The sequence below is a fragment of the Metopolophium dirhodum genome, chromosome 7 (genome assembly GCF_019925205.1).
Source record: "Metopolophium dirhodum isolate CAU chromosome 7, ASM1992520v1, whole genome shotgun sequence".
Lineage (NCBI taxonomy): Eukaryota > Metazoa > Arthropoda > Insecta > Hemiptera > Aphididae > Metopolophium > Metopolophium dirhodum.
This window is the reverse complement of record NC_083566.1, coordinates 6,207,025-6,231,310: the sequence shown is the minus strand read 5'-3', so window position 1 is coordinate 6,231,310 and position 24,286 is coordinate 6,207,025. Positions and strand designations below refer to the sequence as shown.

The following is a 24,286-nucleotide window of genomic DNA, read 5'->3' as shown; positions in this document are numbered from 1 at the left end:
CTATAAGAATAATATGAATTGTTTCTATTTCAAATCCTGTCAGGTTTAAGTCCAAACTCAAATTATTGATATTCAAAAAATGACTTAAGGGGTTTTTTTTTTAAGTGAGTGTATTTATCAATATGGTTAGGGGGTTCTCCCTCCACCCTTCCAATAGATAAGTACTTTGTAATTATAATTATTGCATTTCTCAATTTTCCAATTTTTAACCCCTCCCTCTCATTCAAAATTCATGAGCACACCTTTGGCCTGTATATTTTATAATATAAAAACGATGAAGAATCATAAAATTGATTCACAATTATTTCTGTGTGTGTGTATATGATTAAACTTCAAGTACTTTCCTCAATTATATGTAAAATTTAAATAATAGAAATAATTGTGCAACACCAGAAAATTGATTTTGGAGATTTATTGAAATTTTGAAAGAAGATATCATTGAGAATTTCAATTTTCAACAAATACTATTCTAACTAGATGCCAGAAATGTTAATACCAAAAAATAACATGGCATATATTATAAATAAATGGGTAATTAAAAATAATAAAACTAAAAGAGTTATTGATTTTATATTTTTAAAAGTTTTGAAAAGTTGATTTGTTTTTAATTTCGAATTGACATAAAACATTTGTTTAACTAGATATATTTTTAATTAATTAAATTCGGGGAGTAAAAATAGTTTGAAAACCGGGTAACCCGAAAAAAAAAAATCGAATCTGTTTGCAGACACGAAGCACGAAATTTCTGGACGTGTTTTTACTCCCTGATTAATTTTTATATCAGCATTCAGGCTGAATATGCGTGTTTCAAATTACCATTGGCTCAATATTCAAATATAAAATGTATTTTATTTTAATACCTAATTAAACAACTTGATATTATTTTTTATTATAAACTAAAATAATAATATCGATAGAATTTACGTTAATGGAAGGCATACTGGCAGAGGTTCCATGTCTTTAAGCCGACGGTATCAATGTCAACATGATTTTATGCCGATAGGATATACGCCGACAATAAATATATATATATATTTTTTACGCTGATGGCAACCGTTTTAACATCGAGATGATCCAATGAGCGGGCGTGGCTTACTTGAATAACCCGTATATATAGGTACAGGTGTCAGGTGCCGCTTTATTATTAACAGTAAGACAGTCAGTCAGTCACTAGCGGAAAGTACGATCCCGTGCGGAACTCTTTTGAGCATCGCCACAAACGATCGTACGGCACAGCTGTTCAACGTCCAAAACAGCAGCTCTCAAACCCCAACGATAGACCAGATTCAATTATTCTAGACGCCACAAGAAGCCAAAAACCACTTCAAAAACTGTAAGTACCTTACATTACTACACCTCCATAGACCCTGAAGGGTGCTCGCAGTCGGGTCTCGCAGGTTAACCTAGTTGGTTGATAAAAAGGAATTATGAAATAGATACAAAATGTGGAACTAAACATTTTTTAAAAAAATTATTTTATTTTTCACAGTTAAAAAAATAGATATTTTTCGCTAAATTTTCATTTAGCGAGGTAGATTTCCGAAACTGGAGAACGGTTTGTTGTTTGGGATCTTGTTAGATTCACCTTGGCTAGGAGAAGTGCAGTGAAGATTTTCAGAACTTTATCTTCTATCTTTAATTTACTACAAAGCTGTAAAGCTGAAAAACATCAAAAAAGGCCCAATAAAATGTGTTTTAATTTTTTTTAATGTTCTTTAGTGAATAAGTGAATTAACTATTAAATATAAAGTTCTGAAAATCTTCACTGCACTTCTCCTAACCAATGTGAATCTAATAAGACCCCAAACAACGAAATCCGCTCTTCGGTTTTGGAGATCTATCTCACTAAATGAAAATGAAAATAATTTTTTGTGGGGCTGTTCACACCGACATTTTTCTGGATTCAAATTGTTATACCCCCTCTCCAAAAACAAATTCGCACTACCAAATCACATACTATGCTCATAGCTGAAAAACGGAGAGCTAGAGCCCTCCATCAATAAACCCACCTTCCATCCCATAAACAAAAATATAAAAGTCTGGCCAACTCACTTAAAAAAATCCTAACAAAAAACAAATCTCTTTCTTTTGTGAATCACCTATCCAACCTATAAACGACGGATGTCTTTGGAAAACAACCAAGCAAATACTTCAACACAAACCCACAATCCCTCCAATAAGAAAAATTGATGGCAGTTTTGTTTTGCTTCATCTGACCTTGAGAAAGCTGAATTATTTAAAAATCATCCTACGAAATCTTCCAACCCCATCCAGACATAATTGTACCTGACAACGTAAATACTGTCCAAACTTTCCTCGACTCACCACTCCCATTTACCCTTCCGGAGAAACACTTCACACCAAATGACGTCAAATTCACGATTCAAAAATACCAACTCAAAAAATCTCCGGGTTTTGATTTTATCACAGCCGAAGTGGTCAGATGTTTACCAAAACGTGCTATTATTCTACTAACCCACATATTCAACGCGATTCTGAGACTCCTATTTTCCACTCTTTTGGAAGTTTTCTACAATTATACTAATTCCAAAGCCAGGCAAACCTCTCGACTCTTTATCTTCTTACAGACCGATTAGCTACCTCCCTTTTTTTGCCAAAGTTTTAGAAAGACTCTTATTCAAACGCATTCTTCCCTTTATCAATGCAAATAATATATTATCGGACAACTAGTTTGGTTTGGTTTTCACACCAAGCATTCTACCATTCATCAAGTTCATAGGGTTGTTGATGCGATTACTTTTGCGTTGGAAAAAGTTATTTTGCACATGTGCATTCCTTGACATCTCACAAGCTTTCGATGGACTATATGGCACGAAGTACTGCTATTTAAACTTAAGAAATGTATACCCCCAACTTATTACATTCTCATTAAATCTTATCTAGAAAACCGTTACTTTCAAATCTTACTTTCTGCATATTCTAGTATAGCAGGTAATAGAGCCGGCGCCCCGCAAGGAGAAATTCTCTCCCCGGTTATGTTTAATATTTAAACTTCAGACCAACCTACTATGCCTAATACCTTAGTGGTGGACTACCTATGCATATGGCAAAGCAATAATATCAACTAGCGCAGACCCTGTACTAGTTTCTACTTATCTTCAATATCGTCTCTCTCAAATGAAGGATTGGTACAGGAAATGGTGGTTTAAAGTCAACCAAACCAAATCAATTCATACAACTTTCACCCTCAAACAAGCCCAATGTCTGGCTGTAACTCTCTATGATATCCAAATTCTCCCAACCTCTACGGTCAAATATCTCGGACTAACACTCGATTGCCGTCTCACTTGGGCACACCATATTAAAACTAAACGGCTGCAGCTGAATTCCCGGTCACGCATGCTTAAAATACTCCTCATTAATAATAAACACACAAACATAAACACTAAATTACTAATGTACAAAATCCTACTCAAACTTATATGGACCTACAGTCTACAACTATGGGGCAATGCCAAAATCTCAAATTTTAAAAAATCTAAACTTTTCAAAATATTAAATTAAGTAAAATTACTAACTCTCACCCGTACATATCAAATCACACCCTCCACACCGATCTCCGTCCAAGAAGAAGCAAAATACTTCTATAAGCGTTTTCGTGATCGTCGCATAACCCACATAAATCCTTTAATCCGTGAATTAGCATCAAACGAAATTCTTGGTAATCCTCATCGACGACTAAAAAGAAAATGGTGCAGAGATTTTCTAAACAACTAATAAAAAAAAAAAATGAACGGTTAAAAAAGTAGTTAGTCAAGTTTGTGTGAAGGGTGATTACTGAGTGATGGTTCTTTCAACAACTCGCTTATGTTACTGTAATTTAGCCCATATTCGTATTGTGCCTCAGGGTACAGATTGTTTATTTCTTATAAAAATAAAAAAAAAATAAAAATTGTTATACCGCTTGGGTATGATATTAATTAATAAATTTCTAAAAATTAAAAATCAAGAAAGTTTACAGCAGATCCCTGACTTGGCAAGCGTTTTTTTAAAGTAATTATGTATAGTTAGTAGTTACATATTTAATATTTTTTTTTTCTATATTTCCCATTAACGTAGTTTAGGTCTATACTTGATACTTTTTATGATGCTTTTAAATTATAATGATGAAATCATTAGTTTTTTTTTTGGGGGGGAGCTATATTTTGGGGAAAATTCTAAGGGGGGCTTAGCCTCCCAGCCCCCCCCCCCCCACCTATTGGCTATTTGCACCTATGAGTGTAGTTACGTCATTTCCAGATTGAATTTTAAGCTATAATACTTCAATGGTCCACAACTACAGCCTGTGGTTGACGTAAACAATTTATATCCCATTAGTTGGATGCACTGTTTGTCTGTGTGTAACAACACTTGTTTGATTTGATTACAATTTACAAAATATTTTGGGCGTGTGATTTAAAGTTAAACTGAAATTGTTCGCATTTTCGCAAGAAGTAAAAAATTATAGTTTTATACATTAAATATAAGCATGTTAATCAATCCAATAATGTAAACTTTTAAATTGAGTACTTTTTATAAATCTGTCAAAATACAAATCTCGTTACGATGCCGTCCGCTCTTTGTGTGTTTTGCATGAGCTTCATTGTTTTGTACAGCGTTTATTCTGGTAAAAAAAACAATCGAAACATGTTTATGTTGATGCCATAACCTGGCAATTGCAGTAAATCAGATAATGAATTATTTGAATTTTTTAGTATGTGGTCTCATGTGTTGGCATTGCGATTCGCTCCATGACCCCAAATGCGTGGATCCATTTGATAATACCTCGATGCCAATGAAAGATTGCAAACTGGAAAAACTGGACACATATCCTGGCGTGCGAGGTACAATGTGCCGCAAAATCCGTCAAAAAGGTATACACAATTGTGCAAAACAAAATTAAATAATCGCCTACCTAAGTAGTTAATTGATTTAAATTATTTTTTAGTGTATGGAAAATGGCGATTTTACCGGAGTTGTGCTTTTCTTGGCGAACCTGGCATTGGTGGTGACGAACGTTATTGTTTAATGAGGACAGGCACACATAATATATTTACTGAATATTGTACTTGCAATTCTAGAGATGGATGCAATGGTGCATCTGGCATTTCTTCTTCACTTTTAAGCATATCGTTAGCACCAGCTCTTATTGTTTATAGAAGACTGCTGTAATGTGTTCATCAAACAATAAAAGTAGTTGATATTTGAATAACTTTTTAAGATCAAAGAATATAGTTTTCATCAGATATCTTAATATATTTGAAGACAATAATAATGTTAACTATTTTATTTTTAAAGCCATTTGAAATTGTTCAACTTGTTACGATATATTTTCTTGTGATTAATAAACTGAAAAGTGTAACTGATCCGTCCATTTTTAACATAATATTTAATTATAAAATAATATTTGTATTAAAATTATAGTCAGTTTTTTTTTTTTTTTTTAATATTTGTACTATGAGTATTTTTTAATTATTTTGTGAACAATTATTTAGAATTATTTATTACAACCTTAAAATTAAAGTATACATATATTTTTGGTAAATTAAGTTTTATAAATACAATTTATAGTTTTGTATTCTATATTTTGAATTGGTATGTAACTCAGTATTATTAGTTACTAATTTGTAATAACTATTTTCTAATAACGCGTAAATGATCAACTTTATTTTTGCATATCACATTAATCCACTTTATTTTTATATTATGAAATTTTAAGATGATTTACTTCACTTAACTTTGTAAGATATATCCTTTTTTATGTAATTGGTACATTTCATTCATGTAGATGTGATTTATGTAACATTAAAAAACCTCTTTCAAAATATATTATAAAAAACATTATATAATAGAATCTCACTTGTTTATTTTATCTTAATATTATATCAAAGTATGGTTTTTAATGTGTTACCTTTTCTATTTTTTTAATTATTAATGCTTAGTTGATTAGTACAATTTTTTATTGAATATTTTGTTCAACTTTAAACAACAAAAATATGTTAATTGTATTTATATCAACATTTACAATTTTGTTTATTGATGTCTTGAATAATAACCATATAAATGTGAAAATATCACAAATCATTGTACAATTTTATTTTTATTTTAATATAGTTTCATACAGTTTATAAATATATAAGTTTTGTAAAGACCCCTCCCCTCAAATCATACATACAATTCTACATTAGTTATTTGATTATTTATTTAATAATAAATTGAATATGTTATTGTTAGTTTATTTGTAACATAATATAATATTAATTAAAGATGCACAAGTGACTAGTCAGTCTTGATAATTATTAAGATATTTTAGTTGCTGACAAATTTCACTAATTTGAAGAACAATTTTAATTTATCTGGCTTGTAAATTATGAATGAATGTGTTCATTAGTTTTGTCAAATAGTAATTTTTGGATATATATTATGAACAATCAAAAAATAGTTACACATTCCATAATAAATAAATTTTATTCAAACTAGCGGTTACCAAACTATACTGAATGGTGCCCTTCTGTACCAAACCCCTATACGAAAAAATTATTATTTAAAATTAATTAGAATTATTTTTTATTAATTGAATTAAAATGTTATTAAAATAATTTGTCTATTAATAATAATAGTAATAATTTTATATAGCGGAACATTTATCTGATTATCAAAAATTCTGTCCATTAACTATAACATTTAACAGATTTATTCTAATTATGCCCTACATGCTGTGTAAATGCAGATAACATTATATGCAAAACTTTAGGTTTCTCAGCTTTGTTTAGTTTTTATCAACTGTAATACTTGGATAATGGCTGATATTTTGATTAAATAGAACCATCCTTACTGGTTATCACTAATCAATGAGAACTCAACAGGGGCCACTGCGACAAAATATAGGACAAAAAAGTTCACGGCCTGGTTACATGACTGCATAATTTTTTAATTTATATATTATGTCTGTTATATTTGTAAAATGTTGATCATTTTGATTTTTCAATGATTTTATACTGTAATATAATTTTTCTTTGAAGGTTAGAAGGTAAAAAAGTATATTTACCAGGTAGTTTTATAAATTAAATATATTAAAAATAATTTGTATTTTTTTTTACAAAATGTGTAAGACCAAATAATGAAAACTATGCAACACAAAGTGCACGCAGCATGTATTTCATAATTAACTATTGGAATATAAAACATTCTTAAATTTGGTCATTTAATATACTTTATGCTTTCAGAAAAAAATTTTAAAAGTAATTAAAATATTAATGCAAAATATAAGTAGTACCACAATAATAAAATGTATACATTATTTTAAAAAATGTATTCATTTAGTTTGTAATTGAATGAGAAAAATGTGATAGATGTTTACTATCTTGAAACTTAACACATTTTTTAAGAATGTAAGAACATACTTATATAATTTTTTATCTATATTTTATCTTTCCACAACGATATAACTAACCTATGTAATTTGTGAATGCAGTCACCTATATTACTACAACAATAGAACAATTATTCTGTTTGGTTTTAAATTTCAGCAGTAACAGTATTTAACATTTAATCTGCAGTGTACTAGATATATTAAAAAACTAAATATTGTAATAAGTTTAAATTTTTTGTTATTTACGATTTATAATAAAACAGAAATTAATTTGAAAATAATGAATATGGTGGAAAGCAAACACAAATTCCAACAGATAATAATGAAGCAAACATAATACTTAAGTATGTACACTTTCTTTTTACTGGAATTTTAATTTTTAACCACGCTTAATGCATATTATTTACAATTTATTATTTTAAGAAAAATGTTATTTATTTATATTATGATTTTATTATAGAGCATACTCTATGGCTTTTATTGAAAAGTAAGCAAATAAAAAAATAAATATAACACAGTTATCACGAGAATATATTGTTATATACTTATATGGAATATAATGTGAGATAATAGAAATAAGGTTGTGGATTAGTTATAGACCCATAGGCCAAACCTACTTTTGGCTCAGGTTGTGTCTAATTTTAATGCATTTCTTTTTACTAATGTAGGTATACAATTATATGATTCTTTTTCTTTGCTTTTTGCTCTCAGCTATACAGGGTTGGTCACATAATTAATTGTTTAATTCATTATTATTTATTAATGCAATAAAAACAAATTATTTTAAAATAATTTTCTATGTTAATACCACATGAAGAATTCTCAAACAAAACATCACACCTAATAATATAGTACTACTAAGGTTAGATAAGAATTTAATCAACAAGAGAACAAGTCTCAATGAAAACTGTCTTTTCTAAGAGCTGACCTGTGTAACAATGTGAAGAAAATGTTTAATTGAAACAAAAATATATGTTTGAACCATAAGTTGTCAGCTAATTACATAATTTGTAATACTAGTTAGTATAGTAACATTATATTTAACCAATCAACCACTGGTTGCTCACCAAATGTTTATATCCGATGTACTTACAATTTGTATGAGCTTATATAGCTCCGGCTCTCTGGGGTTAGGTGCAGCACATTCTTATGCTTTATCTTTTACAACAAAATCAGCCCAAATTATGACACTTATGGTTATCATAATCAGCATAAATTCATATAGAAAAAATGTAATGAAACTATCTGTATTTTAAAATGTAATTCTCTACATCTTACATTCATACCTGGTACTAAACTAACAAACTATACCAAAACATTGATAATTTGTTCCAGGTTTGGGTAATTGAGAAGACAGACATTTTTTAAAAAGATAAGCATCAAATTGTTTATATTTTAAAAGTAATAATTAAGTGAATTATAAAATGTATAAAAATAATTTAGTGATCAACAATATAAAGTTTGGACGGAATTCGTTACGAGATTACAAATAAGTATAGATCAATTCCTTAATATGTACATAGTAATTAATGAACACAATGTGGTTGTTATGACGGATAATGGTGTAATGTTGGTGGACGAATTACAGTTATCTTCCGAACAATAACATTCTTCCCAATAGACTCCATTCCATTCAACTCCCCAGTTGCATACACCAGTCACACCAGTATCAGAAACCGATCCACAACGGCGGATCACATTTCTCCAACGACCATCCCCTGATATTAAAACATTAACATATAATTAACATAATGTATTAATATTAGAATACTATACAAATATGTTGGTGATATTGACCAAATCAGTTATTAGACACTTTTGACTCACATATAAATCCCCGAAGGCCTTGTTTGGTTACTTTTACACAAAATGTGCCAGGCGTATGAGATTCATCACTAGTGCATTCTACCGAGACATGACGATCTTTGTGGAATTTTTCGTATGCACCACAATTATCAGATCCTTGTGGGTCGCTACTTGTAGAACACTGGTAGCATTGGATTCCACTTACTAAACACGACAAGTAAGCCTTAATAATATTGTTATGTAAGGGCGTGACAAAAGACAGCCACACCTTTTAGACATAAAATTACCTTTATGCAAGAATGATAAACCTAAAACTAATACAAAACAAGAAAGTATAGTGGACTTCATTATAACAAGAATAAAAACTAGAGCTACCTATTAGGTTACAAAATTAATATAGATGATACAACGATATAAAAAGAAAATTATGTTTTTAAAAATTTTAAACTGTTTAATGGTAAATAGTGAATACTAAACAGTAATTCAAAGGGAAATTTGATTAAGATGACAAATGTAAAATGATAATGGGTAAAATATAAACAAAACAACCAGGGGTGCTCAGTGTGAAATATGTATTAGAAGTTAGAACCACGGATTAAAGTATAATAGTATAATAATGTGTAATATTATACTGTAAATCAAAATTAATATTTAAACCTTTAATTAATGAACTTCAAAATAAATTAATGTTTCGTGTTAATAAAAAGTTAATAAAACACCTATAACATTATTATAATAGTAATGGTTTATTGAAAAAAAAAATAGAATAATTTAATATGATAGAGCACAGCCATTATTCATAAAGTAAAAAGTATTTTTGATTAAAAATATTTTTTGTGTACGAAGTTTCTTCTCCATGATGACGCCATGTTAACATTTTTAACATGGATTTTCAATGCATTTTTTTAAGCAACATTAACTAATAAACTACAAGCCTATCAGCGACTCCGCGAGTCGCGAGTGCCGACTGCCGACTGATGACTGATGAGAACTGACTGCCGATTGCCGATTTTAGAGTTTCACAAAGTTCATAGTTCATTCTTCATCCATAAATACAATATGTTTATATTTACCATTTACTAAACGGTTCTGAACATATTATACTTATCTATGGTTCTGAAGCTGTTATTCATTTATGTCGTACCTACTTCAGTGTTTTGATTTACTTATTCAACATATTAAGCTAAATATCTGGGCTATATAGTAATAATTATATTTTCTAATCGTGAATTTTACAACTCTTACTTTTGATCCGCCGACCTGTGAATGGTCTCCAGTATGGGTTACAGCAGAAAGTAAGTCGATCGTAATATTCAATTTAGGTAATACTTACTTACGTTTTAATAAAACAATAATTTTGTGTTTATATAATTTTATCAAACAGTCCAATATCGTCATCTAGAGATCGTAGACGTGGGCGGGATAGACGAAGTAGGAGTCCGATACGGCGACGCGGTGGTGGTGGTCGAGGAGGTAGAGGTGATCCAGGCTCTAACTTACGTAAACCTCGGTGGGAAACAAAAAAGCTCGAACCATTCAAAAAAGATTTCTATCTACCGCACGAAGCTGTCCATAATAGGTAAGAAATGTAATTTATATATAATTAAGAAGACTGTACCTACACCGACATTTGTTGTCTCCGTCTTACAAGTATGTAACAAATTGTACACTCAGCAGAACACTTTAGCTCCGTTAGTTTAAAAATTAGAGTGAATTTACCTCTAATAAAATTTAAAGGTAAGATTATTTTCAAAACAATTTCATGAGCTTTGTGTACGCATGTGTAAGACGGAGACAACAAATGTTGGTGTAACATCCTCTTAAACTGATAAAAAAATTGAGATGTAAAAATTTAGTTTGAAGTACAACTCTATTTTCAAATAATTAAACTGGAGTAAAATATAAAAACAATACTTTTATAGTCATGGGCGCAAATCTTATGGTTTCTAACTGCTATGAATCCCCTACCTAATAAGTAATTAACTTCTTGTTGATTTCATGGTAGTTATTGCTTAACCATCTCCTAGTTGCACAGTTTTTTTTTTCACATATGATCTAGGGGGGTTAATATTTTCCAAACCTTATTTAACATTTTTTTATTAGGTCTTTATTTATTATTATTTACATAATATATTATTTTAAGTTCATTTAACTGTTTTTAATACATTTTATATATTTTTAAGATTGTGATACAAATATATATGTTTTAGATTCTGAGCGGAGCGAGGAATGTAATGGTTTTAAAATGATGTTTATTTCCTTTTTATTCTGTAAACACTTTTTCTCCCTCTAAATTTGCTCAAAAGTATCAAGTATAGCATCTTTTCTGAAAGGTAATGTTCTTGAGCTGGTACTTTAAAGAGGTCATTTTTCGATTTTTGAAACGCTACTCAAAATAAAAGTGGTTAAAGGAGAAAAAACATAATTTCACGATTTTATAATATTAAATAATTACGGACGACGTTTTCTACCAGAAATATTGCTTCAAATGAAAAATATCAAGAAATATTATTTGCTGTACTTTGGATTTTGTTCCTTACGGTTTAAAGTTCTGAAAATGTTAGCTATTTTTGAGCTATTTATAGACATTTTAATTTTGGGAGTTTTTTTTGTTGTAATTTGGTTAAAAACTTGAAATTTGGGTTGTTTACTTATATTAGCCTTACCTAGACATGGTAAAATTTTCAAAACATTTGAGTGACTTATGAGCTTTTTCTTTTCTTTTATATATTTTTTCATTTTTATGATATTTCCTAATTATAATTATATAAATTACCTATTTATATAAATCGTTCTTAAGCTGTTATTAAAACGCTCTGTTTATCACGATAGAAACTAATAAAACTAAATAAAAAAGATTCCCCCGTCCGCTCAGAATCGTTTTTTATCAAATGCAATCATTGCATTTAAATCGAATACAGTAAAATTACACTATCCTGTCCGAGGCCTGAAGGGACGATGGACAAACATCCACCACCGAAATGCGCTAACCTACTTTTTTTGTTTTATTTATAGTATAAATGTATTATTTGTATAAAAATCAGTAATAATTAAATATTTTTTTTTGAATTAGTGGCCTTAACTCAGGTCTATCCAGGAAAAAAATAATTGTAATAGTAAATAGTTTTTTGTATTAACTATAGGTTTTATTAAAATTTTACCAACCAACCAGATGTGTTATAAACTGGTACATAGTAAATAAATTAAAAACAGTACTTATGCTGTTGACATATTTTGCATATTATAGTTTCATGCTCTTTTATATTCTGATGTTCATAAAGTATTCAAATACCTAGTTATAAATAAGTACCTAGATTTATATTATCAAGTTATGGCATTTGAGTATCTTTTTCATATTTGGTAAACAAAGTATCAACTACATTACTACAAAGGTGTTTAGCCTACATGAACTTATTAAATATAGGTATATTGTATACAAATAATACTATATACATATAATATGTAATCATATATATGGGAAAAATACTGGGTAGAATGTAGACACAAATATAATATTATAATGTATACAATTATTGTTCACTATAATTTTTAACTTATTTATTCCCCGAAGAAATTATATTACCTTCTATAGTTGTTTTAGCTTTTGTTTATTCAAACATTATAAACAACAGTATAACATTGATCTGAAAAAATATTATAAACATTTTTAAACTTAAATTTACGAATATATTAAAATTATTTCGCTTATGGTACATTTTCCCATTTTTAGTAGTTAGTATATAGTATAATCTATTGTTTCTATTGGTTGCGCAGGATAAATAATGTATCACCTTAAATGTAGACGTCATTACACGTTTCCCATAACATATCTACCTAATATTTTCTATAGCTACTGACTATGTGTTGATCAACATGTATGAGTCAGAATTGTATTAAATCAGTAAGCCTGTACTGTCTGCCATAGTCTATTTTGTTTAAAAAAATAATGACAACATTTAGTCGCATATAGTAAAAAATTTCCTAACATGATACAATTGACGTAATGCTCGGCTTACTTATTCAGTAATATAAGTTTAATTGACTCTTTAATTTATATCAATGTGTAATTAGGTACCTACTAATTAACAACTACAAAATATTAGGTAAATACCTATGTTATCCTGAGAAATCTGTAATGACGTCTTAAATTTAAGCTGAGAGGTCATTAATTAGATTTTAAGGTTAATTCAGAGGGTAATGGTACCATAAGCCAGGGCTACATATTGGCCATGGACTGTATCTCTCTAGGTCAGTAACAGTCCAGAGAGACCATGGGCAACAGGCAACCTTTGTATTGTTTAAGTTGAAAATACAGAAAGATGTAGAAAATATGTTGGTTTTTTTTTTTTTATTATTCATTTAAGTAATTTACAATCTATACAACATTATGTACAATGAGCAAATAGGATATTTAATATAATATAAAGTAGCAGAATTTAACATTTTTGGGCAGGCACTCAGCAGCACCACCCGAGAATATGTTGTTAAAAAAACAATATTATGCAAAATTACATTTTAGGGGACTGATTCTATTTTTGTAGAATACCAGACAACTTAAAAATTTTATCTGCAATGTGCACAACTAAATGAAAAATACAAGGGAAAATATATACAAATGTCATCAACCAAGATTCTAACCCTATACATAGGAATATTTTATTTTTATTTTTATAGATTCTTCAAGAAGATAATGGGCCCCACTGAACATTTTCGTGCGGGCCCATAAATTCATAATTTGAAATGAAAACTCATTAAATAATTAATACAATTAAATAATAACAATACATTTTTTTCACATAACTAAAGTATCAATATACTTAAATAAAGTAATTAATTATCAGGTTTATTACTACCTTAGCGTTTATTTATATTTTTATTTTTTCTTGTTCAACTAAATATTAATATATAATTAATTAATTTGTAAGACTCCAACTCACCAATACGAGGTTACACCTCAGTGGTGAGTTAGGCCAAATACTTCTGTTATTATATAATGAGTTACTATTTTAGTAATTACCTGTTTTTGTGTAACATTGTTACTATTACATTACATGTTTAATTATTTTTATGGTCATATAAATATTATTCTCTTTGTCTTTTCTAAGTTGTGTAGGAAACAGATTTTTGAATTTTTGTATTGTTAATTATTATAGTCCCAAATTAATTTTCTTTTTTTTTTTTATTAAAATTCACCTTTACTTTAGTGATAATAAAACAAAATAAAAAATCCATTTCCTACATAACCTAGAAAAGAGAATAACGAATTCAAAAATTTTTTTTCAAAATTGAAATTGGACTTCTGGAAGTATAATGTTTTTCTGCTTATTGGTTTAAATGCATGAAGAAACGACCAACAGCCTTAATGATTGTGATCGGTGAATCAAATTGTGTTATTATACAGTAAAGACAATATGGAATATAGTCATATTAAGATAAGAAATATAATAAAATATATTTCCATAAAAGGTTTAGAAAATGTAATTAACTTTTAACCACTATACAAAATGTTTTTATATTTATAGTGGTAATTAAAATATTTAAGGATATTTCCTGTAAATATTGAAAAATGTATTATGTTTTAACTTTAAGTTCAAGTTCGGAACAGCTTAACCTTATCTGACTAACCCAAGACTATTATATAGTTATTAAATTAGCTAATTTAGAGGAGGGACAAAACAAAATTGTAAATTAAGGAACACGTTATTGTATGTGTTCAAACTTTAAAAGAGAAAAAAATTCCGTTTTGGGAAATAATAATAATTATTATATTTGGGGTTCAAGGGCCGGTTTGATTCATATTACCCGGGCCGAAAAAAATCACCAATCCGCCCCTGATAATAAGTAATGTAATATTCTTATAAATTTGTTGTACGTAAATCTATATTTTGTTCTTGTGGTAACCAAAGGGTAATTTGTTTTTAAGAATCTTGAAAAAGTTTTTTAATTTATAATGGTACTTAATATATTGTAAATTGTTGGTCTTTGACAAGTTAAGAGCATATTATATTATATACATTTGGAAAATTGAATATTTAAAAATATAATAGTACTACACTTATCGCATATCGGTCTATTATCCGGCCGATAACACTACAACGCGTGTAGCAGGGAGTGTTAATTGCTAAATAGTAATTTTTCAAATTTTTATAAAGTGAATACCTCCTAATCATACTATCTTTTTATATTTTTGTTTTCATTAATTGTATAATTTAAGTCCCAAAAGTCATATTATACACTTTTTAGACCATATTTTAAGTGCATATCTGTTGTTTTTTGAGTGCATAAGTGCATACATATTTCCAGGTTTATAAGTACTAAAAGTCCTCAGCCCTACTAATAAGTAATATTCTAAAATAACTTATAATAATATTAAGCTGAATATATAAAATTGATTGGCTGCTGCTGTGCCCTCTGAATTTTGCTCAATAGTAATATAATAAACAATAAACCTATGAGTCTTATATTATAAATTATTAATTTTGTAAAATGTGATATTGTTATGTATACATTTGAAGCTCTGTGTTCTTCAATGTTATGTTGGTACTTATTATTCTTTATGTATATATGTTGAATGTTTAATGTTTATGTTTAATATGTTGTATTCATTTTGAGTAAAGTTCAAAATTTTTCAAAATTTTCAATTTATTTCTGTACATTAACTTATGCCTACATAGTTTCTTTATAGTTTTGAAATTAAAATATTTATACAACTCATTTGATGAATCATTGTATTATTTTATTTTTAGATCAAAATCAGATATAGAAAAATACAGAGAAGAGAAAGAAATAACATTAGTTGGTGAAAATATTCCAAAACCAATATTTAAGTTTGATGAAAGTGGCTTTCCTGAAATCATAATCAAAGAATTAAAGTAACACATTTTTGTTAAATATATGCTAGGTATTTGATCATTAGATTATATGAATATTTTGTTGAACAGGAAACAAGGTTTTGTTGAGCCTACTGCTATCCAAGCACAAGGATGGCCAATAGCTTTGTCTGGTAATAATTTAGTCGGTATTGCGTCTACTGGTTCTGGAAAAACATTATCGGTATTATATTATTTTTATTATTGCATAGTGTATGAATTGGATCATTATGTAAATGTATATTTCATTTTTTGACAGTATATTGTTCCTGCTTTAATACATATTTCACATCAACGAAAATTGTCACGTGGTGATGGACCTATTGTATTAGTATTGTCTCCAACTCGAGAATTAGCCCAACAAATACAAACTGTTTGTGACGATTTTGGTGATGCATTTGGAGTTAGTAGTACATGCTTATTTGGCGGTGCACCAAAAGGTGGTCAGGTATGTTGAAATACTGAATTAAGTTAATTATCATTATTTCTTTGATTTTAAATGTTTTTTTTTCCAGGCATCTGACTTGAGTCGTGGAGTTGAATTAGTAATTGCTACACCAGGCCGTTTATTAGATTTTCTTGAAAGTGAACGTACAAATATGTGTCGATGCACATACCTAGTTCTAGACGAAGCTGATAGAATGTTGGATATGGGGTTTGAACCACAAATTCGAAAAATCATTGATCAAATAAGAGTATGCAGTTAATAATGAATAAAATAAGCTATAAAAATTGTATTTTCTATTTATTCACTTGCAGCCAGATAGACAAGTATTAATGTGGTCAGCCACATGGCCTAAAGAAGTAAAGAATTTGGCTGAAGAATTTTTAGATGAATATATTCAAATAAATATTGGTTCCTTAACATTAGCGGCTAACCATAATATCCAACAAATTGTTGAAGTCTGTCAGGAATATGATAAAGAATCAAAGTATATATTCCCTAAGGTTATGTTTTTAGTTTCTATAATTTTTCAACATTTAATATTTTATTAGGTTAATATCGCTTTTAAAGAAAATAATGGATGAAGATGAAAATAAAACTATTGTTTTCATAGAAACTAAACGGCGGGTGGATGAAATTACAAGAAAGATTAAAAGACATGGGTGAGTTAATACATTAATATATTTAGTATGAAAAATGTTATAATTATATATTTTGTTATATATTAGGTATTCAGCTGTATGTATTCATGGCGATAAATCACAATATGAGAGAGACAATGTTTTGAAAGGTATGATTATTATATTTGTATTGCTTGAATATAAACAAAATTAAGGTATAATCAATTTACATTTATATATTATAGATTTCAGAGATAGTCGTTACCCTATATTGGTCGCTACAGATGTTGCTGCTCGTGGTCTTGGTGAGTAACTACAATATGTTTTAAGGTTTTAATATAATAAATTCTAGTATAAAATCAATATTTGATTAAAATCAAATTATATTATATCTATAGAAAAAACAATAAAATTTGTTACAATAATTTTATTACAATAAAAACTTGGAGGCTTTATATTTTAAATTTAACCTTATGACATGATTTTTAATTTTTATTGTTGAATAAAATGTTTATAACGTTTTACCTTCATAATAAAATAAGTTTTAACAAAATATGTTTTTGTAAAAAACATTTAATTTAATTGAATAGGTAATTCAAATTATGATGTACTACTGACTTCATTGATAATAGTATTTACTATTTAGTACATATTAGTATAGTCTTATTTCAGGTAACTTTTATTTGTTTAATTTAAAAAAAGTTATTACGATTATTTTTATCTTAATACATTTGATAAAACAATTAAAAACGTTCTGTTATTAATTTACACCCTTTACATTTTCAAACCACTTTGGAATAATACAATGTATTTAAATTTGATGAAATTAAAACTATGTGAATTAATTAAAATCATAGTTATTTGTTTGAAATTTTAAAAGTTCTGATTAGAAATGAATTCAAAGAAAACCCGTTTTTTATTGTTAATGACTGTTTCAAAGCTTTATCACATTATATCTTTCGTTATATTGTATATTACAAATTACAAAGTGGTCACTGCAGATGACAAGCAGTACTCTATTATATTTTAGTATAATTTAAATATATATATATGTGCGTTTTTAATGAATCGATTCTAAAGTATAATTATCATACGGTACCCTAAATATATTTATGACCATTATAGTTCTTCCTTTAGTTAAAATAATTAATTCTGAAATTGAATGTTAATACATACCAAAACAAAACACTATGGTCTTATAATCAAAAATTATGCAACATGGGCTCCCTACATGCATTCCAAACTAATAGGTTCCTCAAAGTAGTCATTAATCCTCTTCATCTTTTTTGTGAACAGGATTAAAACATGGATTTTATGTGAAATTGATTCTCTTTGCGGACAATATAATATGTATCTTGATATAATCTCTAGCAGTGACGTATCCAGAATTTTTTGCGGGCAGGTTACTACCCCCTATCCCTCTCTGTATACGCCACTGCTTACTCTCTAAGTATTGTCAGTATTTTCAATCTAGATATGATATTTTTTTTGTCTGCTCAAAACATCTTAGACTTCAACTAAACCTTAAAAAATGTCACGTATTGACCTTTTTAGACATCATTCTCTCATGCTTAAGATTACTCTATTGACGGTTTTTCTTTAAATCGAGTTTATCTTTTCAGATAACGTACCACAATAATGACCTACTCTCTGACATTAATTTTCTTGATCCCTCACATTCATGAAATCATTCTCTCTTCTACATTTTATTCAACTAACTATGGTCTTAATCATCCTATTTATAAATTATATGAGGCTTGTTATTTAAATTCTACTATATTAAATTTTTAACGTTTATTTATAGTTTTGTTGCCTAACTGAGTTGTAATCAAAACCAATAATGTTATTCCTTCATTTTTTAGTTATGTTGTTGTACTTTTATAATATAAATATTTGCTGTACTAACTAACTTTATTTCAAATTGTATTTATGTATAATTTGTTAATGTAATCTGAAAAACTGCCTGTTTAGGCATAAATATGTATATAATAATATGATTAAGATTCAGAATTCTAATACAAATCACTCAAATCTTAACTGATCAATGACTAAATATCTAATAACCTAATTATAGTACACTTTGTCACCTGAAATATTATGCAGGAACAATTTAATATTTAACGTACATTTTGTGAATGAACTTCTGTTAATTGATGGTTTTTCCACATTTGACCATATATATACCTTAAATGCTATAGCAACTATGAGATGAATTTGACTATTGATTAGATGTTATTCATGTGAATAAGGGAAGCCACATAGAACATTAATTATAGATACCAGAAACTAAATTTAAAATAATATTATTTTAGTGTCACTCAAATACTAAAATTATACAATGATTTATAATAACTTAAACTTATTACGTACAATTTGTGTGGATTTTTTATTTCTGAATAAAATAAAAATTTAAAATATAAATTATTAATACTTAATATACTGTTTATTTAAATTTAATTAAAAGGTTCACATTGATTCACTCCACACATAAAATAAATATCTCAATTTACAAGTAATGAGCTTTTTATATTCTAAATTTGTATAAATCATGCATGAGTTCAATCACATTTTGCCTATAGTATTGTTTAAATTCAGAATTTTCAATGTAACCATATTGGTTATTAGGCTTCTTCAACGATATCGATATCGCAAACTTTTTTTCATAAATGTAGGTATCGATAATCGATGTACAGCAAGCTAAACTGATTTTAATGCCAAAGCTCTTGAATAATATATTTCAAAACAATTAATTGTTAATATAATACCCACTAGTTACTACCTAGTACCTAGTCAATTGAATATTTGAGTATTGACATTTTCATGATAGTCATAGAGATATCGGAATATCGATATATCGATACCTAAATTTTTTTTTCGGTATTGCACAATTCAATACGATATCGATATTCAAAAATATATCGTTGAAGAAGCCTATGGGTTATCTTTAATATTATATGGAAAAAAGTAAATTTGCATAATAACAGGAGAAGATAAACTTTTTATTGTTTTATCAAGTTTTACAACTTGAAATTAGTGTTTATCTCATATTGCCAAATATTAATATATTAATTGAACACCTATAATTTAATATGCAGACTGTTGTTAAGTTACTAAAGAGTTAATTTTGGTTGAAAAATATGATACACAAATTTATATATTGTCGCATTGACAGCTAGTTATATTATTGTTGTAGAGTTGGCTATTTATTAAGTGACAAAAATTGAGGAAATTTCTTGTTAGGTGGTGCAATGGCTATATAATAACCTGTACAAAAAATTAATCAAAATAAATAGTGTAATTATGTTGATCATTTTTTTTTTTTTTTTGTGAAGTGGGAAATTTTTATTCATTGTATTTTAATACATTTTATTTTTTCTAAGACCCAGAACTAAGTGTTAGGCAAAATTAATAAATCAGTACTAGGCAATAAAATACAAAGGTTGAACTTGTTGAAATTTACCAAGACCCAGTAATATTAAGCTAATTTAAGAAATGTTTAAGTATGTTCCAACAACTAAGAAAATATTGATACCAATTAATACTGAAAAATTAAAACATACCTTTGACAAATATCTACTTAAACTATCATTTTGTTCTTGGGTACTTAGTTTTTTTTTTTTTTTCAATATGTTTAATATTTTCTAATTAAAAAAAGTATACTTTATAAAGTTAAACATTTTTACATTTTTAAATATTATTATTATAATTAAGTATTATGTATTTATATATATATTTGTTTTGATGCATATATCCAACATTTTTACTGCATATTTCAAACTTTTGTACATATAAATCCATGCTCCTACCCAGTGATCCTCAACCTTTTTTTTACTACAATACTCTAATTTAAATCGCATAAAATAATTAATGGATTTTTGAAAAAGCAACCATTATAAACCTAAATGTAAATTAAGAATGAGACTATCTTCACAATTATTTTTCATATCTATGGTTTTTTCTATTACATCATAATGCCATAATAATATCATATATTAAATATACAGATATACTTCAAATACGTATAATAAAAATAAACAATTTTTTTGGCAACACATTAAGGTAATTCGCGACACCAGCTATAGTCATTAGAATAGATTACAGTTAGTTATAAGATAATCAAATATTAAATGTATTTATCAATTATTTAATGTTAGTGACATGGACATCTGTTATAAATTGTCAACTCTGAGCAATCTGTGTTTATCAATAGTGATATTAACATGATTATAAAATTATTATATATATGACATAATTCTGAATAATAAAATACATTATGAGTAAAAATATTAATATATAATAAAATACACTTAAAATTCCAAAAATAGAATTAAATCTCAAATAAAGGAGGAAAACTAAATGAACCAACATTATTGAAAAAACTATTTACAAATTTAGATTTTAAAATAAAATTACCAGCTTACTAAAATAACTTATCTCATCTAAAAAAAAAAAAACAATATGCTTAATACAAATTGACAGTCTTGTGTATAAACATTTTTTCACAACGATATAATATCTACTTTAATTTAGGTCTTATTTTTTAAAATCTTGAATAATATTTATATTTAACCCCGTTGCTATTTATGATGCGCAATATCAAAAAAGTATCATCATTCATCGTTAATTCTTACATTTATGTTAGTAGAAATAATTATTCATGGTGGCTTTCATGGCATTCTATTAATGATGTTAAGTGTGTGTCTATTAATACGTTGAATTTTTTGGATTCATGTAGCTTATATTTTAAATCTGCATTGAAATGTAACGCAAGTTTGTATGTACACGTAAATGGGTATAATTTTTTTAGAACTACCTGGAATTATAGGTGTTTGATATGTTCTGTTTTTTGTTTTATTTTACATTACAGAGGCACACACAAGCTGTACAATGCGTACTAAATTTAAAAAATACTATAAAAATGTATCAATGTTGTCGCATTGTCGACGCTGTGCCTCGAAAATGGACATGCATTAATAATTGCGTGTGGGTCTGTGTGTTCGTGGCGGCTCTGGCTACACAAGTAGTTTGAGTGGTCGCGCACCGGCGGCAACGTGGGGCTAGTCATTCCACACTGCTGTCCCCCCAACTGCCGCCTCGACCTGTCTGTGTATGTTGTGACGTGTCCAACGTCAATCGTTGTCCCGTGTGGGGCGCTTAAACACGTACACCGGATGTCGATGGTAAATAGCAAATAAACAAAACGTTAACAATGTTATTTTGGAGATTCATTTTGGTAAATGAAAATGATTATGAAGTCTTGGGCCAAGCAGCAACATTTAACAACTACAAGTGTTGATATTTAATACTATTTTTGATTTTTCTTAATTTATTTTAATTGTTGTTTAGATGTGGAAGATGTGAAGTTTGTAATCAATTTTGACTACCCAAATAATTCTGAAGACTATGTACATCGCATTGGTCGTACCGGTCGATCTCACAAGACGGGTACAGCTTACACATTCTTTACACAGTCAAATGCCAAACAAGCTGCAGATTTGGTTTCTGTTCTCACAGAAGCCAATCAGACTATAAGTCCCAAACTTAAAGACATAGCTGACAACTGGCGTTCAAATGGATTTTCAGGAAGAGGTATAATTTAAAATGACTTATTTCATAACACAATTAAAGAAAAATAATTTATAATAAACATTATATTTATATTAAATAGGTGATAGACGACGTGGATGGAGAAGTGGTCGATCAAAAAAATCTAAGAGCCGTTCAAGGAGCCGTGATCGTTATAAACGTAGATCAATTTCCAGATCTAGGTCTAGATCATACTCTAGATCAAGAAGCCGTAGTCGTTCACGGTCATATGATAGACATCGAAGACATAGGCGTAGCAGGTAGTACTAAAATATTATTGAGTTAATATTACCTACTACCTTATTATTATATTTTAAAATGCCATATATACCTATATATTAAGGAGCCTGGTGTTGATTTTTCAAATTTTCCGCAATTTTCCTATAAAATTTGAAAATTTTATTTATATTTTAGTTTTTACCATGAATTATAATACTTTTCCCACTAATCTACGGCCCTATGCCTAGGATGTATTATATAAACAAAAATAACTTCACAAGAAAAAATCTCAAGCCTAAGGCTGGATAATAGAATTGTCGGATTTCAATACCTATTTTTTTTAACTGGAAGAAAAATACTTATGGGCTAACATTGAACTCTGTTTTTTTATTTATTTCAAATAATTGTATATAATAATTTTAAAAAAAAAGCTTAAAATTGTATATTTTTATTATTGAGTTTTAGTTTTAAATATTGAAAAACTGAGTTGAATGTGGCTTGTAAAATATTATCCTCTATTAGTTTTAAAATAAATTATCTAATTTAATTGGTTTTACAGGATAGGATCATTAATCCCATTGAGTGTATTATTTGAATAAAATAACATTGGAACTGTTAATATATATTATATATATTTACTATATAGGGTTATTCAAAATGATGTGATTGATTACAATTGATAGTATAATTTTTGTCTGAGTGATAATTGATACTAAAATAATATTATTTGAAATTTAATTTCTGGTATCTATAATTAATGTTCTATGTAGCTATCTAATAGATAGTCAAATTCATTCCATAGTTGCTATAGCATATCCAGTACATAAGTTTTTTAAAGATATTGTACATGTGCCAGTTTTTTTAACATGTCTCCAAAAGTCGCATAGCATAATATATAATGGTCAAGGAAACCATGTGCAAAGAATCGGATGAATCATTTTAAATAACCCTTACAAAATAATAAATGTAATTGTTGTAATATTTTTAATTTTAATTTTAGGAGCTCGGATTAATGACAATTAGTGAACAAACAATAATTTTCCATTTTTGTTGTTTTATACTTATATTATACAATATATTTATTTTTTTTCAATAGAATTAATAATTTTTTGTTTTAATTATTATTCTCATTATTTTTTTGGTTTATATTTTTAAATTATTAACAACCATTTTTTTTTTTTTTTTAAATAAAAATATTTGCATAGTATGTTTGTCTATTAAATATTAACCACAAATTTAAAATTATAATATTACTACTTAATACATTAACAATAACTATAAAACAACTAAGTTTATAAAATATCAATGTAGATACATTTTTAATTATGTATATTATAATGACTTGTTAAAATGTATTTAATTGAATACA

At 27.8% G+C, this 24,286-nt stretch overlaps 3 protein-coding genes across 5 annotated transcripts; 2 read left to right on the top strand and 1 right to left on the bottom strand.

Moving 5' to 3' along the window:
* Positions 1–4,382: 4,382 nt before the first annotated feature.
* LOC132949773 (uncharacterized) lies at positions 4,383–5,876 on the top strand. Its single transcript, XM_061020843.1, has 3 exons — positions 4,383–4,627; positions 4,716–4,874; positions 4,949–5,876. Exons 1-3 carry the CDS (start codon positions 4,567–4,569, stop codon positions 5,170–5,172), a joined length of 444 nt encoding a protein of 147 aa, XP_060876826.1. The 5' UTR covers positions 4,383–4,566; the 3' UTR covers positions 5,173–5,876.
* Positions 5,877–8,603: 2,727 nt separating this feature from the next.
* Positions 8,604–9,677, bottom strand: LOC132949771 (uncharacterized). Its single transcript, XM_061020842.1, has 3 exons — positions 9,466–9,677; positions 9,200–9,382; positions 8,604–9,090 (listed from the first exon to the last, which is right to left on the bottom strand). Exons 1-3 carry the CDS (start codon positions 9,524–9,526, stop codon positions 8,873–8,875), a joined length of 462 nt encoding a protein of 153 aa, XP_060876825.1. The 5' UTR covers positions 9,527–9,677; the 3' UTR covers positions 8,604–8,872.
* A 418-nt stretch (positions 9,678–10,095) lies between these two features.
* On the top strand, positions 10,096–24,000 carry LOC132949770 (probable ATP-dependent RNA helicase DDX5). Of its 3 annotated transcripts, XM_061020840.1 has the most exons (13): positions 10,096–10,473; positions 10,563–10,757; positions 15,925–16,050; positions 16,120–16,231; positions 16,307–16,495; positions 16,563–16,742; positions 16,807–16,979; positions 17,044–17,154; positions 17,221–17,282; positions 17,358–17,417; positions 22,459–22,701; positions 22,781–22,958; positions 23,918–24,000. In XM_061020840.1, the coding sequence occupies exons 1-13, from the start codon at positions 10,445–10,447 to the stop codon at positions 23,928–23,930; spliced, it is 1,671 nt and encodes a 556-aa protein (XP_060876823.1). In that variant the 5' UTR covers positions 10,096–10,444; the 3' UTR covers positions 23,931–24,000. The 3 variants fall into 3 exon arrangements, 2 of the variants coding, with proteins under 2 accessions (XP_060876823.1, XP_060876824.1); XR_009665130.1 differs by lacking the exons at positions 22,781–22,958; positions 23,918–24,000 and adding an exon at positions 21,980–22,292 and having other exon boundaries at positions 22,459–22,598; XM_061020841.1 differs by lacking the exons at positions 22,781–22,958; positions 23,918–24,000 and having other exon boundaries at positions 21,980–22,601.
* Positions 24,001–24,286: the final 286 nt, after the last annotated feature.

Bases quoted from the DNA above. Each gene is read 5' to 3' on its own strand.
- LOC132949773 (XM_061020843.1), top strand. From the start codon at position 4,567: ATGCCGTCCGCTCTTTGTGTGTTTTGCATGAGCTTCATTGTTTTGTAC. The intron at 4,628-4,715 runs GTAAAAAAAACA...TGAATTTTTTAG, and splicing joins TTTGTACAGCGTTTATTCTG to TATGTGGTCTCATGTGTTGG. The intron at 4,875-4,948 runs GTATACACAATT...ATTATTTTTTAG, and splicing joins CCGCAAAATCCGTCAAAAAG to TGTATGGAAAATGGCGATTT.
- LOC132949771 (XM_061020842.1), bottom strand. From the start codon at position 9,526: ATGAAGTCCACTATACTTTCTTGTTTTGTATTAGTTTTAGGTTTATCA. The intron at 9,383-9,465 runs GTAATTTTATGT...TGTCGTGTTTAG, and splicing joins TTTATCATTCTTGCATAAAG to TAAGTGGAATCCAATGCTAC. The intron at 9,091-9,199 runs GTGAGTCAAAAG...TTTTAATATCAG, and splicing joins AGGCCTTCGGGGATTTATAT to GGGATGGTCGTTGGAGAAAT.
- LOC132949770 (XM_061020840.1), top strand. From the start codon at position 10,445: ATGGTCTCCAGTATGGGTTACAGCAGAAA. The intron at 10,474-10,562 runs GTAAGTCGATCG...TTTATCAAACAG, and splicing joins AGTATGGGTTACAGCAGAAA to TCCAATATCGTCATCTAGAG. The intron at 16,232-16,306 runs GTATTATATTAT...ATTTTTTGACAG, and splicing joins GTTCTGGAAAAACATTATCG to TATATTGTTCCTGCTTTAAT.